Below are 16,389 nucleotides of genomic sequence, written 5' to 3' on the forward strand. Positions count from 1 at the left end.
CTGGTCGAGAATAGAGGAGAAAAGAACAAAGCGTAGCATTAAACTGGATCCTCGTACGGCCTTGTCCGATGGATGGGCCATGAGCTGTTGTGTTCTATTCTCTGCACTCACTCCCGTGCCTGGCCTTCAAGGTACATGCAGCATCGTAGCCATGCCAGTACCGTACAGTACGCGAACTGCTTCCTCAATTCATCACGAAATGCAAAAACACATCGAATTGTCAACTGCTTGACTAAACACCAGCCATTGAAGCGCCGACACCGGCTCGTTGACACGTTCTTTGACAGACGGAGGGCGCGCATCTGATGGCTGCCAATGACTACCTGCCGTGTTGCCAAACCAAATACGAGCAAATCACCAACATACACTCAAAGCCACACCAGTCTGCTGACCAAAGACACGGGAGTCCGCCTCCGTGGCTTCAATGGACTAGCAATTTCTCACACGGATTACTGTACATGCAACTCATTACCGCCAGGGCGTGCGCTGCTACCCGCAGTCCCCACTCCCAAAGGGTCCCCTTGATTCATTCTGCTGAGAGCAAGTGTAGTGGATACAAAGCCCGGCGAGGAGACTAAAGTATTTCCAGTGCAAACTAACCGCAGAGGAGTACCTCCTCCGCTCCACTCACAGGGCTTGCTCCAAGTACTTGTACCCTCATCTACTGTACCCGTCCCCTTTACATGGACGGCTACGAACTCGGTAGAAGGTGCTGGCAAGTCGCAAACCCACGCCCTAAATGTCGTGTTGTCAGTGGAGGCTTCAGTGGCGTGATGACCTGTGACGTTACGCCCTTGAGCCGCGACACAGCGCCCTACGGCGCGAAATGGAGATCTCGCCAGCCGAAGCGAAGCTCCAGCGCATCACGATGCATTCACTCTTTGTGTCATACTCGTATGCCCGTCCCCATGTCCATGTCCATGTCCTTTGAGCTCAGGAGTCGCCTGCCTTGCCGATGCTGCCCCCGACGCAGGCCGCTGATGGTGATGCTCATACAGCACAGAAGCAGCAGATTCACGAGTGATGAGGCGAGTATCAAGCTGCATGACGCCTTGACTCTGGTCTCTTGACCGTGACAGTTGGCGTATTCAAAAAGGCGTCCCATGATGGCATCACATCATATTATATTATACCATATTCTATTATATAAAGAGAGACTGTCGGTAAGCCTCATAGAGTAACTTGAGTGTATGTATGTGCAGCAACAGCAAGCCACAAAGCACGTTGTATCACTCAAGATCAAAATGTCACATTGCTTCACCTCATCTCAGCTCAACTTAGACACACACCCATTCATTCAAGCGCTTCTACGGGCGCCCAAAAACGCATCACCTCGCCTCGATTCGTGCAGTGCTTGCCACTGCTCTGCAACAGGTATAGTAAACAGGTCACCAGGCAAATGTGAATTTTTCTTTCTCCAGCACTTATTTCTCTTTGTCTCCACGGAGATGCTAAAAATTTTTTACGGGAATGAAAACTGCCTGGGAATTTGCAGAGTACTACCTCGATTCAGACTAGGCAGCACTAGTAACTCGATGCATCGGCAGGCTACCGAATATTGCTGCTCCGTAGTGGATCTCAGAGTGACAATGTTCAAGTTTTTTTTCTTCTGGATCCTTGTGGTCGTCGTGATGTTCCTGATTCATCTGCTCTAAATTACTGCCGTTTACGGTTGTGACTTTTGTATTTGCTCGGTGCCATTACATAACCCCATATCCCTTTGACAGAATACGGAAGCATTCTGGAGTAAGATGGGGCCTTCTTTCATTTAAGCAACTGTCTGTCACGTTCAGGTCCCCGTCGTCCTGAGTTACCCAATGCGGCACCTAGGGGAAAAACAAAAAAGAAAAAGAAAAAAATTTTCCCTGCCCGTGCTCGATGTGGCTTGACGATCATGGCACAGTAAACACGTGTGATTCTAAAAAAGTGCCGGGAGCCTCAGCCATGACACTAGCACTGCTTTGGTCGCTCACAGCTTCAGGCACATCAGGGTTCCTGGTGAGCTATTACGTATCGAATATTGCTTGTGCAGAGGTTGAAAAGTCCTATGGCAGCTGAGGTTGAAACACATGTGCGAGCACGAATCTGGTAGGTAGGAGGTTCAGGATACTGCGGCCCGTGATCCCGCTCCCGCAGCTCTAGGAGCAGTTCACTCGTACTGTACAGTCGTCGGCAGAGCTGCTTAGTGCAGCATCTCGGCATTCGATTTAGATCTCAGAGCTGCAAGTATTGCGAGGAAAGGTAGCATGGTGATCACTCGCCAAGAGGCGCACCACCTTACTTCTACCTCTCACTTATACGATTTACCAGCATATACTGCATGAATCTTGTGTACGGAGTGCATGTAGTAACCATGCAATTGCGGTGATGATCCTCAGAAATTTCCGCAGCGTCCACCGGTTATTTCAACCGTCGAGTCATTCCCGTTTGCTACTGTCACAAGGTCTCGTCTCAGCGAAAGACTGGGCAGCCTCCGTCGCTCGCTTGTCCGATTGGACATCACCCCCTTAACAATGCAGAGTCTTGGAGAGTCTCAGAGCACGAATGACACAAGGCTAGGTCCCCTCGTGGTGGTCCATACAAAATGTCGTGCCTAGCAACAGGGAGCATGCGTCTCACATAGCCGGTAACCGCCGGCTCGACGGATAGCTGCTGATGCATCCAATGTGCTCAGCACTTAGAACCACTCGCCCAATGAGCGTAATACTCGTACGGAGTAAGTACGGAGTGATCTGGAGAGGGCAATTGCAGCTTCTCGTCTCACCCACACTAATAATATTTCGTCTATACGGAGGACAGGGCGCAACCGTATGGAGCATATGTACGGAGTACGTACCGCCTCACATTCTTAAGCCGAAATGGGGCTCCATTTTGAGCCGAAACATCACCAGAAAACAGAAAGGGGATCACGTCAGAAGCCGTCAATTGTGCGATTCTGACGATGGTCTACTTGTGGAGTAACAAGACAGCTGAGGACTTGTCGTAACGCAGCTTCGGCATAGAATTATTCTCCTTCGCTGGTGTGCATCGATGGTGCGATTTTATGTCAACGTTTCCACTTGCATCAGGCGACGTACCGCCGCTTACACGGCATCACCTACATGTATCGGCCAAACGCATCGGCATTGGGTTCCTGTCCTTACAGAATAGCCGGCATCTCAATCCCAACAAGTGGATTAATGAACACTTCATGCTGCCGTCATTCTTGAAAGCAATGGTCAGGCAAATGTTCCAGAAGCTGTTTCGCAAAAGGCTCGTCCGGACAGACCTGCGCCTCAGAGCGCATGTTTCATGCGCCACGAAATGACATTAACCTGGTTCGGAGCCAGGAACATGACAAGGTCCTCCGTATAAGCTACTATTATTATAACCATTCAGGCCGCAGCGAGACTCGCGGGACCGCCGACCCCCGCAACTCCGGGGCGGAACGGGTGGATGTCAGGATCGGGAGTGGGCGGCTTCAAAAGGGGATTCCGGCACACCCGACTGCCGAAGTCTGATACGATTCCGGAGTGCCGAGAGCACTCCCACCCAAGGATGACTTGCTTCCTCTCGCATTCACGCCTGGAAATGACGAGTTTCATCATTTCGAGTAAATCAGGTAAGATGGGATGAGCTGGTCGTGTATATCTGTCTGAGCATTGTAATGGGTAATGCGGTATTTAAGGCCCCCTGCACGTATTAATTACTCGGAAGTACTTCGTAAATTGCGTATACCGTAGGGAAATACAATTACCGCTACTCCACGCTCTCTGGGAGAGGCCTTCCCATGTCCTTAATGCCAATCATTACATTTGAAGTCAACGAATGGTTCATTCCGACTACTGCCCGGCGAATAACGGGTGAATACGTACAAGATTTTGCAAGTCGATTGCGCTAAAGCGATGTTTATGATACAGAGAGATGAGTGGTTCGCATCGAGGTATTCATGCATCATATCAGCTTTGGACGTTTATTGACGACATCCCGTACAGGGAAATTTCAATAAAAGGCTCATAAATTTACCATCCCAATGAACAGCTTTTGGAAACGAATATGACCTGGACAACAACCCTTATTTGCTCTAGCTTATAGCGACGGCCAAAGACACACATGAAAAATTTCCTCTCCAACTCAATCAAACCTAGGACTAATCTTAAAAACAGCCTTTCAGAATGGAGCTATAGAAGACTGTTGTGCTTAAGGGATTACATATCTCAGCAACAGTTAGCCACTATCCAAAGACAGTCACATACATCTCGTCTCACCAATACGTAGAAAACTAACGAAGATACCACAGCTCCCCTCCCTCGCTCTCCCTCTCTACACACACACATACATATATATATACGTTTTATGAACTAGAACGGCGTCTCCGTAGTAGGAATAAAGATATATTATTACGTTCAAATTTTGACGTGTTAACAAAAGGCACAACTACGGCATCAAAGACGATCACATATCGTCGTAACCCTAACCATAAACTATGCCGACTAGGGATCGGACGATGTTACATTTTTGACGCGTTCGGCACCTTACGAGAAATCAAAGTGCTTGGGCTCCAGGGGGAGCATGGCCGCAAGGCCGAAACCCAAAGAAATTGACGGAAGGGCACCACCAGGGGTGGAGCCTGCGGCTTAATTTGACTCAACACGGGGAAACTCACCAGGTCCAGACACAATAAGGATTGACAGATTGAGAGCCTTTTATGAATGCTATGGGCTCAAACGAGGCGCTAATCTTGAAGACTTCAGCTTCACTGTCGAGATTGGCTAAACATTGTTTTACAACGCATCAAGAGTGCAAGTCTCTTCGTTGACAGCCCATGCTCTCCTTTTTTACTCATATTCTCCATTTGTGAACTATCACCTATTTCCGTCCATTATTTCTCGATTGCCGGTAAAACACTCTAACAGCGTTTATATATCTCCTAATTTCTTCATAGACCATACCCGTTTGCTTACTGTTTAAATGGCCAACCACCGAGGGCAACAGTCAGCAGGTCACTATTGACGATTTCATCCTTTTTTGCTGTGAGCTCGTCTACATCCCAATTCACCCACACCATTCCTCCTTTAAGAAATTGGGCCTCGTCACTAACAGCCCAGACACCAAAGTCTCCCGAGAGTTCCACTAATGTACTCAGTTAGCTGGTTCCGGATTCTACCCCCTTGATCATCTCAGTTGGAGGGGAGCAATGTGGCCCTTCACTTACGCGTATCAATACCCTTTGTTCTGCCAATCTTCGCTGACATTTCGCTCATCACACGCCCCGGGTGGCAGTTCATTATAAACACATCGGGTCTCTCTGCTTGAATGGCGTCAATCATACGCAGCTGTGCCATCTTTGATGACAGATAGGCAGACATGCCCGAAAAGAATTTGGCATTCAAGTGAGCCTGTCCGCTTGACACGTTCAAGATCCTCGGCGACGTCGCTGCAACAGATAGATAGGACCTGATTACATGAAGATTGCCCTTTACATTGATCTCAAAGGCTTGATACCATGTATCGACATCATCCTTCAACGCTGAAACTGGCCCATCGAAGTAGGCAGCATTATTGACAAGAATATGCGGCTCTCCGAAAGTGGATTTGACAGTCTCAAATGCTTTCTGTATCCAGTCCGCGTTGACAATGTCTCCCTGAATCAGTAGAACCTCGGTTCTGGCATCGATGGCGGCAATCTTGGCCCTATTGTCTTGCAAAACTTGAAGTCGCCGTCCGATTAATACGGGACGGGAAATACCGGCTTTGGCAAATGACTGAGCAATGGCGCCTCCAATGCCGCTACCACCTCCTGTAATGACTGCTATCTTGCCAACCAGCGCAAGTTCTGGACGACTTGGGTCTATTGCTGGGTACATGTATGCGTCGTCATGCCATTTCTTCGTCGGTGAGGGCCAAGGTGCGGCCATGGAGGGATATGTTCTTCTAATCGATGATCAAGAAAATGTGTCAAAGTCTTTTTAGCAAACTTGGTATGAGAATGAGAGTCGCATAGCACATCTCTTATATGCAGTCTCCGGTCTATGTTTAGTGAACATAATCAGGTGCAAAGAGCGTCCGGAACTTCGGCGCGTTGCCGATTTTGCGTATCAAGTGGCATTTCGCAGTAGCAGACACATTGCAACATATAAGGTTTCTCCATCTCCGCTACATATAGTTGCCGATTCTATGAAATGGTTGGCAATTTAAGTGTGACTGCTGAAGAAGTGCTAACTATAGAACATTATACAGCATGCTTTCCCTAGGAATAAAAGATGTCTTCCAAAGTAGAAATCAAGAGACGTACTACCTTAGATTAAAGAGATGTCCCAGTTATATATAAGTGGATATACAAAATATGCGTGAAAATAGGCGATGTTAGAAGAGGTAGAAGATGAGAATACACATAACAGGTACGTATACTTGTCCGACCATTATTTTTCTGACCTGGATACTGGCGATCCCGCTTATTTTTCCTACCGTTCGCCTGTACTTTACATTGTGATCTTATAAATCACGGCTTAATATGACTGGCTACTCAACTGCACTACGCATCCGAAGTATTGGTATACAGTACTCGCCTTGAGATGAAATAACGCACAGTGGGATTTATAGTATTGATTCACTCAGCCTAAAGCTCGCATTCGGCTCTTAGCACCTCTTGGTCTGTTTCTAGAAACAAGATTCTTAATGTCATCAATATCTTGTCTACAGCTGCATAGTGGAGGAGTTTGTTCCATCATTTGTAATCAGTATTCCCTGTTTAGGGTAGATGATCTGGGTGACCACATTTGAGACACGATCACAGATGAGGATCATAGATGAGGAGCTACAAAAATCTTCCAATGAGGACCTGCAGTGCCGCAGGATACGATATTATTTACATTTTTATTATATTGCAATGGGTGATTTATGTGGCTCATCGCAACATTCGTTTTACTGATGCTTCTGTGCCTCAGCAATACGTCAATGTTTCCGATCCCTCTTCGGCGGCCAATGGTCATTTCATGAATCTAACATGTGCTTAAATCAAACAGTCGCTCATATATAGACAGAACAGACGTCTTGGTTGAGCGAACGGAAAATCCGCAAACAGCCCTCTTCATTAATGAGAGCCCGTAACGGTCATGACATTGAATCGGCAAGACTCAAGAGAGATAGGTGATCAGATATACACGGTGCCCAGCATGAAGCCAAGATTTGATGAACCAAATTAGCATACCAAGAAAACAAAATGCAACAGCCCGAATTATTCCTTTTCCACGAAAATGCAATGGGGCTTCGAAATAGCACGCAATTCAGCAAGAATGCATTTAAGTGTGGCGCACGAAGCAGGCGCCTCATGGATGCATGTACCTTTGTACCTTGTCCGATAAGGCAGCCTTATCGCGGCGAAGCATATCTCCGATCCGTCGAGTTTTCCAGGCACCGCCCTCAACACCATCATACCAACCTAGGTAAGCTCCTCACTGCAGCATCGCGATACCACTGCACGGCTCGTCCATTGTCGCTTCTCCAGCCATTCGCAGCCGATAAACAGCTCCCCGGCAAACATACCACATCATGACTGGTCGAGGTGGAGGCGGCGGTCGCCGCGTCTTGCTCCCGCCCATGTAGGCCTCTTCCAATTGACGATTGCCATTGAATTGCCAATGCTGACTCTACCTAGCAACATGATTTTCAAGCTCCTCCAGAATGTGAGTACATGATTCGATCGATCCCCTCGTCTACCCCGCACGACAGCGGCACGGTATTTTACGTGGTGGCCGCGGGCCTGCGTGACGGCATCGCATGTTCAGAGGTCGCACGCGATCGGAGTGTTTCTAGGCAATTGTTGGCAAGGTGTCAAATCACTTGACAGATATCCAAACAAACATGCGAATCAGATCATCACTTGCCGGGCGAGCCTCGAATATTACGACCTGCGACTCTCCTCTTCCCTCCTTGAAATCACATCGAAGCCAACGATCTGTATACCTGCAAGGGTTGTTTTGTACATTTGCTGGATTATGTTCTGACTTTTGCATCACCAGAATGCCACAGTCAGTGTCTGGCTGTACGAGCAGCTGTCAATCCGCATCGAAGGCAAGATTCGGGTCAGTAAACATCAAGCCAAACATTGTTTTGGGTCCACCAGCTAATTCAGGATGCAGGGCTTCGACGAGTTTATGAACTTGGTTATCGATGACGCCGTGGAAGTCAAGCAAATCACAAAAACAAACGACAAGGAGACGAGGAAACCGCTGGGTAAGATATGGCGTTTGTCCTTCTACACATTCCAAGCAAGCTGACGCAGCCACAGGCCAAATCCTGCTCAAGGGCGACAACGTCTCGTTAATCCAGAACCTGTCCAACTAAAGTGCTTTTTTTTAAATAATTCTGATACTATGTAACTATGGAGTTGCGTTACTTTGCAAAGGGATATTCTTCTTATGAATCACGCATCACATCTGGGTAGCAAATAAACAATGGGCTTGGGCATAATGGAAATTGATTCAGCCAAGTAGAAGCTACTATTCGTACCAATCCGTACCTTAATGAAGACAAGATACGGGGCACGCGCGCGTTGCTCGGACGTGTGTGTGTTTCGCTGTAGATTTGACATATTGCCGATGTTATGCCGGCCGCCATGATATATCCCGGCTGCGAGGTGAGGCGACGATTCTTCGCATTTGCACCCTCGTAGAGACCAAAGCCTGGCCTTTCAGACAGGCATGTGCAACGCGCGCTGAAATGCGCGAGTTTATGGACTATGTCCACAGTGCTTTCTACGAGGCGACCGGGTGGCGGCGTGACAATTCGTATGCAGCGCTGAATGCGACGACTGACGGTGATTCCCCCTCCACCTCCCATCAGCTGTTGTGGCTCTTTGTAGCTAACGCCATAGTCAAGCTCTGTTGAACTTCAGCACTCCTCGAGGTCTTCGTCTAACCCTCTCGGCCCTCGCAAGCCCCAATTTCGCCACCTCCTACCAGCTGGGCTCTGTTGGCGTGGTTGATGGCTCCATCTCCTACCTGTTCTCCTCGGTTCCCCTTCGAGTCCTCTTGACACCCCAGTCCGAGAATGTTCCGCTCCCCGATCTTCTTCGATCCTATCGCCCTCTAACGCCGGTTGCTCGACGAGATGACCCCTCCCTAAGGCGTCCGGACGATACAGACAAGACAAACGAGTCTCTTCTATACGGCAGGCTATATCTGCCCCGATCGCAGCTAGAGGCGCTCCTTGTGAGGCGGCTATCCCCCGCCTTCCAGGCACAGTTCAGTGCCGTATCGGGCCAGCACCTCAGAAACGGGGGCACTGCCCTGGGGTTGCTGCAGTATGATGTCGGGAGGTATGCGCTTGAAGGACTTGCTTCCACGGATGGTGGATTGCTAGGCTTCAGAGGAGTATATAATTTTGGGGGCGACTTGAGCAGTAAAAAGCACACCCAGCAATCAACTACATCTCCTGCGGAGAATGGCAGTGGCAATGGGGACAAGGAAAGGATATATGGGCGGTTCAGCACTGGCGGAGAGATTTACTATGGCACGCTTAACAAATCTGGAGGCATAAGCATCGGCGCGAGATTTGCTACACTGCCAGATCACAAGGGAACACCGCTTTCTGCTACACTCACGCTGAATCCTCTGATGGGAAATATTGCAGCTAACTATGCAGTCATGGCTGGGAAGGACTGCAGCCTTGCGACTCGCATGGAGTTCAACATCTTCAGCTACGAAAGCTCTTGGGCTGTCGGAATGGAGCTGTGGAGGAAACCGTTTGCTCGGTCCGTCGCAGAAGCAGAGCCCTTCTCAATGAATATCTCTGAAGCTAAGACGCCAATTTCGAGATCATTCTCCGCCTCGAAAGCACCTACCAATATTACAGATGAAAAAGAATTTCCACCAAAAACCACACTCGCCACACCAGAACCGGCTTCAATGTCGACACCTGCCGAGCGGAGTTTTAACGCGAAGCTGGAGTGGAGGCTTGATGAACCGGAAAAGCCAACAGAGAAGAAGATGGCGCACAAGGTCAACGGAGGCAATGCTACCTCCAAGTCAAAAGCTGGTAAGAAGAATCTCTCTAAGACGGGGCAACCTGCGAAGAAAGTAGATAAAGAGGAGGCAGAGAATGACGAGAAGGAATATGCCGGAGTCGTGAAAGCGAGATTGGACCAAAATCTCCGGCTTGGAGTGCTGTGGGAAGGGCGAGTAAAGTCGCTTTTGTTCAGTCTCGGAAGCGGGATCGATCTAAAGATGATGAATAAGCCTTTTCGAACATTAGGTCTCGAGGTTCAGTTCTCATCATGATGCCCTAGTATGGCTGCCACCAATCATCAGGGCACTAATACTCTGTGAAACTCAATCAAAGAAATGCACCACATCTGTTGTCTACTCAAAGTGAAGGAATATACTATGCTGATTGATGAAATCCAACTGCTTTGACGGTAACCTGCTCTAATTGCTCGCCTTATTCTAGCTCCGAGCACCATTATTCAAATCAGCAGCTCAAGATCGTCTGATCGGCATGACGGCCTTATCTCCGAAGAAGTCCGCGGATTCGGGCATTTCGGGTTAATATTTCCTACCATTCTCACCCGTACACCGTTTAATGCTGTCAAAGTCTAACCGCCGCCGTCTGTAATAACAGAGGAGAAACGAAATCGTTAATACATACAGCAGACAGTTCCCACAGGCTGCATGGGTCGTCAGTCGCGGAGACGGCCACCGGCATGCTCGCTTTGCCGGATCCGAAAGCTGCGCTGCAACCGCGGCTCTCCTTGCTCTAACTGCTCGATCCGTGGAATCCCTTGCAACCTCGATGGATCTGGGGCAGCTCCGGCCCAAGGCATTGGAATTCAGGCCGCCGGTGAAGCTGCTGTGATGGGTGGGTCGCAGGAGGCTCTCAACCGGAACCACTTGGCACCCTCGTCACTGGTGTCTTCTCAGCTCCAGCTTGTCACAGCAGATGTGCTCGGCCTGGAGAATAACTGCTCGAGCCAGAAAGTACTAGTGAGTTCTTCATAATGTTGATGGCTTGATGAAAATGTGATATATGTTTCAACAAGTCATCAAGCTCTCGTTACAGGCGCGGGATGTTAATTCATGCCAACGGTTTGCAGGATTCATTAGCCCCTCCTCCCATCACTTTTCGTACTCGATCTATCCGCACCATTACTAGCCCTTCATTCTTTGTTTTGCACCCTGCTAGCTCTCCTCCATTAACAGAAGAAGTTAAAGTCATCAAGTGTATATGTTTGCCTTTGAGAGGAGATGCTCATATCCTCTTGGACAAGTTTATCAAAGATGTCCTGCATTTCCATCATATATTCCATACACCTTCCCTGCCTTCTACAGTGGATCGATTCTATGACGCCGTTGAGCAAGGCCAGGTTGTTGACATAGGGCAATTGATGATCATGCTTGCGATTTGCTGTAGTAGCACGCATACGTGGACTCGATATGATGATAACAAGGGACTTTTTCACTGCTCAGAAGACGCCAACTCACAGACTGCAGGGTGGCTTACAACAGCCCTCGATGTCATTCATCATGCCCACCTATCAGCACATGCGTCAATGGCATGTGTACAAGCCATTATTGTTGTATTTTTCATGATATGCAGTTTAGAGGGCATTTCAGCTCGTGCCCGACTGCTTCACGCTCAGGCAGTTGCAATGGCCCAGGAGATTGGCCTGCATTTTATCGACTCTCCAAATAACAGCAACCCTTCAACTACAATAAAACACTCCACCATTCAAGCTGAAATTGGCCGTAGAACATGGTGGTATCTTACAGATACCGACTGGTGAGCCTTCTTTCATTCGTCTTTTTGGATGGTACTGACACCATCGCGACAGGATGCTTTCCAGGCTGTCAGTTCCTCAACAAGGGGCATATACAATCCTACCCAGTCAGATGGCAGTACGAAAACCTTGTAATGCAAACGACGAAGACATTATTGAAGGGCAAGATATTATTGACCGCCCGCCAGAAGAGGCCACTTCTGTGTCATATCTTCTACAACGTACTCGCCTTGCCGAACTCTTCTATAGCCTCGGTGGCCACGACAAACCAATCAATTGGAATCCAGAAGAGGCAGACTACGGGAAAATCATGGAAGCAGACATGAAGCTGCGACAGTTTATGCGAGAACTACCGGCATTCTTCCGCCTCGAAAAGAACAGCGCCCTTTCTAAACTACCACCCTCGGATATCCGGCGTTCATCTAACATCACGATTCAACGACATATGCTCAACATGATATTTTACGGCCAAATCTGCAAATTGCACTTACCATATCTCGCCCGAGGAACAATAAACCCTGGCTTTGCGTACTCACATGACTCTTGCTTGAAAGCGGCGCAGCGCATTATCTACGTAGAGCACCGGATGAGAGCTGAAAACTCGACATTCGTCTTGTTTCGCCAGCGCATGAATGTCAAATTCCGGAGCATCTTCATTGCCTGCGTTGTGTTTGTATTGGATGGGTGCTTAGCCAATAATACCGAAGGCAGCACAGCGGAAGGAGACGCAACAATGAGTGATGCATGGAGGATTTTATATGAAGCAAAGGGACAGTCGCCATTGGCATCTGAGCTGCTGCATCTCTCGATACAGATACTGCGAAAGTACAGGGCGTCGCATCCGGCCCTTGAAGCACTGAAGAGAGAAAATTGCAATAAAGAGGTCGTGCCCGCGCCTGTTAACCAAAACGGCCTCGTGGATGAAGGAACAGCGGAGAACATCAATATGCCTATGGATCGGGAGGCCGGGCGAGTAGATTTCGAAACAGACAACATCGACCTGGATAAACTGTGGGAGACACTCCAAGGTCGTGGAAGGGACTGGAATAATCTCTTCTGGAGTTTAGGCCCTCCACTGATTTAACTCATGGCTGAAACAGGCCGGGTGGGATAGGCTTGCTACTTTAGCAGGACGGTTTCTCTTATACGTTTTCATGACTGTATTGATAAATACATTACAGCAACTAAGAAGATTGATCACTCAGAATTGAACGGAGAGATGTAATATCAGCAATCAGCCAAGCAAATTTTTTTTCTGGGGTTCCATTCTCATGGAAGAGCGATTACTACAACTCAGAGAGTAACGCTCCAATAAAGCATAGCCAAGCTGGCACATCTGTTGTAAGCGTTCTCACTGTATGCAACTTGATCCAACCAGCCATTTCGCCTTGTGCCAATTCCGGGTTCGAAAGAATACGGTCCATAATTGCGAGCACCTATCTTGCTGTGAGCAATCTCTACAAGAGAACGCATTGCCAAAATATTGCCACCTACAGAGTTTCCAAAGCCGAAATGAACGAGCGTGAAGATGAGGCCAGCAATTGCCCATCGCGAGGCTGCTTTTGCCTTGGGCTGACCCTCTGCTGACCCCGATTGATCCCGAACACGAGCCGATCGGATTCCCGATGCGATTGTCACTGCACTGAGAGAGGTGATTCCGATGAAACCAGGCTTGAAAAAGTCCTTGAACCATATTGCAACCGCAGGTCCCGGGTATGCAACGTTGGCGAACGGGATAACTGTGATCCATGCGCCAATAGCCATGCCGACATTGAGGGAAGTCGAGATAACCGGAATCAGTGACTTCGGCGTCGTACGACCTGAGGATGACGACTTTGCCGCGCTGGATGCCATTTCGGTTGAAAGCAGAGAGTGTTTGCTGGTATTCTTGTTAGTGCTGATTCGGATGAAGGCGGTTTGGCAAAGCTGGGGGAGTAGCTTATTTATAGTCATATAGAAGTGGGAACGGCGTATAAGTTTAGTGAGATGTTATTGACGAACCACTCGGCAACCAATGATTGGCCTTGTTCGTATCTTACGCATGCGCAGCTCGGAGCTATTGACTCCTTTGATGCCGCTGACATTTGGTTCCCGCAAAAAGATGTATTTCTCGATATCGACATATACACTTAGGCCGCTTCCGCCGTATCCGTGCATTTACATGGGAGGTATATTTTGTCGCTGAATGGGTTATTCCGTCAATCGAAATGTTGATCGAATGATCATCTTCTGCATGACGCATCACCAGATAAATAATGGTATCAGAGGAATTCACTGGTTTAAATTAAAGTGCATGATTTAACAACTGATACGTGACGTTTTAAAGTAACGTAAAGGTCGTTTCTCATATGCAGAAAAATTGTCCGCAATTAATACTCGATAGACCTATCTAAATAGCTACACTGCGAAATGTCAAGAGAGTACTCTGTAATAGTTGACATGTATTGGAATTTCGTGAAAGGTCAGAGGGCAAGACAGTGCACAAGGTTCGGTGTGTATAAGTGTATATGCTCCTCCAGGATCCATGCGTATTTCAGGAAGTGTGTGCATGTAATCACAATGTGGAAATATAGGGTCAGAGGTATGTCCGCCATCTTGAATTCGCTGCCAGAAGGTCGTGACACCAATCCTTCGGCTTTGATCGCATTGAAGGAAACTCGATGCTACTAGATATTGCCAACCCAATGATAAAGTTTATATGCACCGCATAGTCAAAAGGATCTTGGCGAGGAATCCCCCGATATGTAGCAGCAATTATTATAAAGAAGTACACTAAACTTTTAAGGCTAAACAACCAGCCCACCATCATCATTACTTATCTCATATACAGTTAAAATCTTCTACGCAGCTTTGCAGAGATTATCTCTGCTCATTCTCCTCCAGAAGTGCATCTCATTTCAAGACCAATTAGCACAACACCAACTCGCAAAATGGCCTTTCTCTAGCGCAATCTCTCAGCAACTGAGGCCTCACTCACTGCTCTTTTACTGCTTCTCGAGGACTTTAGCAAGCATTCGCCCAAGGACAATAGTCGCTACCACGACTACCGCTTAAGTCTTGTCAGACCCAAAGGATCTATCTAGTAGCGAAGATGCAACAAAGTTTGAGCCAATAATTGTGGCGTGAACGCAGATATAAAAAGGAAGAATTTTCCTCTGTGTTTAAAGAAAGGTCAGAGATAAATACAGTCTTTATGGTCTACCTAGCTGCGAAGTCCGTGCTGGCCTGCCGCGCTTTATCTCTTTGATCCCATCACTCGTCTCTTTCTGCTGTGACTCCTGATAGGTCTTATGCACTGGCAACGTAAGTTGAATGTGTGCAGAACTGGCACCACCTAAGAACTCCGCAGCGAACTACCCAGCATGAGGAAAGGAGGTGAACATCGACTTCACTGAGACGCAGAGTATGGTTATTTGCGGCAAGGTGGAGAGAATCTACACTTCTGATAGTGCTCCAGCTGAAGGGTTGGGGGATGCTATGCTGTCGCTGGGGGTGACGTGCAACAATCCGAGTCGTCTTCTCATAACACCACAATTGAAGATACAGCAGGGAATGACACTCACACAACTATCCAGTTCTCAGAGCCAAATAAGGGCGAAATGTCAAAGACCAACCAGATAAAGATATCTGCCGGTACGACCTAGTACTGTTCATTGAATGCACTATTGGCGAGTTCTCACGCATCTTTATTTTGCTTCTCAAGTAGACCGGGACAGTTTGATGGCAAACTTAAAAGAATGGCATCTCTTCTTTTGTCTTTATTCCAAAAACTGCTTAATAGAAGCCACACTATATTACAATCAAGTAATCTCACAAGCTGATGGTGTAAGGTGTTATGAACTAACATTGGACAAAAAAGAGACAGTATGATTGGGTAAACTGAGAAACTAAATCGGGCTAAGATAAGGCACTACATTACGGTTGTTTCAACATTCAAAGATACTTGGCAGGTATTAACAGAGTTATCCTTCGATCCTGCAAGCAGTGGAAATAGTGTAATGGTTGGATTTAGCTTGGCAAAAATAGCAGGAATGGATATTAGTCATTGGGCATGTGCTTCACGGGATACCAACTTTGCCGCATAGCCTACTTGGGTAGAGCGTATTATACTCTATATGAATAGATTATATATACAACTTGTGATAGCGCTGGAATGAATCACGCCACTCTATCTTGGCTGGGTGGAGAAAACGCCGTTGCAACATAAACCCATGATCAGTAATTTTGCCAAGGCTTATGAATAGCCTACAGATGTTTCCCCGCTCCTGGTAGCCGATCCAACGGAAAGGCTAGGCTAAGACTGAGAATCACATAAATCTAGCAACGCACCCACTAACCAACATTATCAACGCCACAATATCAAAACAAAATCTCGCAGGATTTCACTACACGTGTTAAACGATGGCCAGCCAAGATATACCTCGACAACCGCTCACTCTTACGGATGAGGATCTCAATCTTACATTCAGTGCGACTTACACTGAGTCTGTCAAACCATTCAGAGTTTCCGTAAAGCAGGCCTTCGTGGACCAAACCAGACTCAAAGCTTCATTAACTCGCTTCATCGATACAGAGTTTCAGCCCCCCAACAACCAACCAGAATTCACTGATGGCCCTCCCACTCACGCGGCCAA

At 47.7% G+C, this 16,389-nt stretch overlaps 6 protein-coding genes across 6 annotated transcripts in view; 4 read left to right on the forward strand and 2 right to left on the reverse strand.

The window, feature by feature from the left end:
* Nucleotides 1–4,848: 4,848 nt before the first annotated feature.
* Nucleotides 4,849–5,897, reverse strand: TRIVIDRAFT_70550 (uncharacterized protein; the record flags this gene model as incomplete). Its single annotated transcript, XM_014100168.1, has 3 exons — nucleotides 4,849–4,888; nucleotides 4,944–5,112; nucleotides 5,195–5,897. 3 exons carry the CDS (start codon nucleotides 5,895–5,897, stop codon nucleotides 4,849–4,851), a joined length of 912 nt encoding a protein of 303 aa, XP_013955643.1.
* Nucleotides 5,898–7,434: 1,537 nt separating this feature from the next.
* Nucleotides 7,435–8,480, forward strand: TRIVIDRAFT_91240 (uncharacterized protein; the record flags this gene model as incomplete). Its single annotated transcript, XM_014100169.1, has 5 exons — nucleotides 7,435–7,580; nucleotides 7,637–7,664; nucleotides 8,001–8,063; nucleotides 8,121–8,214; nucleotides 8,270–8,480. 5 exons carry the CDS (start codon nucleotides 7,531–7,533, stop codon nucleotides 8,323–8,325), a joined length of 291 nt encoding a protein of 96 aa, XP_013955644.1.
* Nucleotides 8,481–8,673: 193 nt separating this feature from the next.
* On the forward strand, nucleotides 8,674–10,259 carry TRIVIDRAFT_180506 (uncharacterized protein; the record flags this gene model as incomplete). Its single annotated transcript, XM_014100170.1, has 4 exons — nucleotides 8,674–8,797; nucleotides 8,860–9,737; nucleotides 9,906–9,980; nucleotides 10,056–10,259. 4 exons carry the CDS (start codon nucleotides 8,701–8,703, stop codon nucleotides 10,257–10,259), a joined length of 1,254 nt encoding a protein of 417 aa, XP_013955645.1.
* A 390-nt stretch (nucleotides 10,260–10,649) lies between these two features.
* On the forward strand, nucleotides 10,650–12,839 carry TRIVIDRAFT_1699 (uncharacterized protein; the record flags this gene model as incomplete). Its single annotated transcript, XM_014100096.2, has 3 exons — nucleotides 10,650–10,961; nucleotides 11,072–11,757; nucleotides 11,810–12,839. The coding sequence occupies 3 exons, from the start codon at nucleotides 10,650–10,652 to the stop codon at nucleotides 12,837–12,839; spliced, it is 2,028 nt and encodes a 675-aa protein (XP_013955571.1).
* A 202-nt stretch (nucleotides 12,840–13,041) lies between these two features.
* Nucleotides 13,042–13,564, reverse strand: TRIVIDRAFT_131516 (uncharacterized protein; the record flags this gene model as incomplete). Its single annotated transcript, XM_014100171.2, has 2 exons — nucleotides 13,042–13,191; nucleotides 13,250–13,564. Coding segments are annotated over 2 exons (465 nt in total), but the record flags the coding sequence as incomplete, so codon positions are not given.
* Nucleotides 13,565–16,113: 2,549 nt separating this feature from the next.
* TRIVIDRAFT_78584 (uncharacterized protein) overlaps nucleotides 16,114–16,389 on the forward strand; it is a gene marked incomplete at both ends in the record, with an annotated part of 1,414 nt that continues 1,138 nt past the window's right edge. The window contains one exon of the mRNA XM_014100172.1: nucleotides 16,114–16,389. This exon is cut by the window's right edge and continues 1,138 nt beyond it. Within this exon, the coding sequence (XP_013955647.1) occupies nucleotides 16,157–16,389 (233 nt within the window).

The sequence above is a fragment of the Trichoderma virens genome, assembly GCF_000170995.1.
Source record: "Trichoderma virens Gv29-8 chromosome Unknown TRIVIscaffold_71, whole genome shotgun sequence".
NCBI lineage: Eukaryota > Fungi > Ascomycota > Sordariomycetes > Hypocreales > Hypocreaceae > Trichoderma > Trichoderma virens.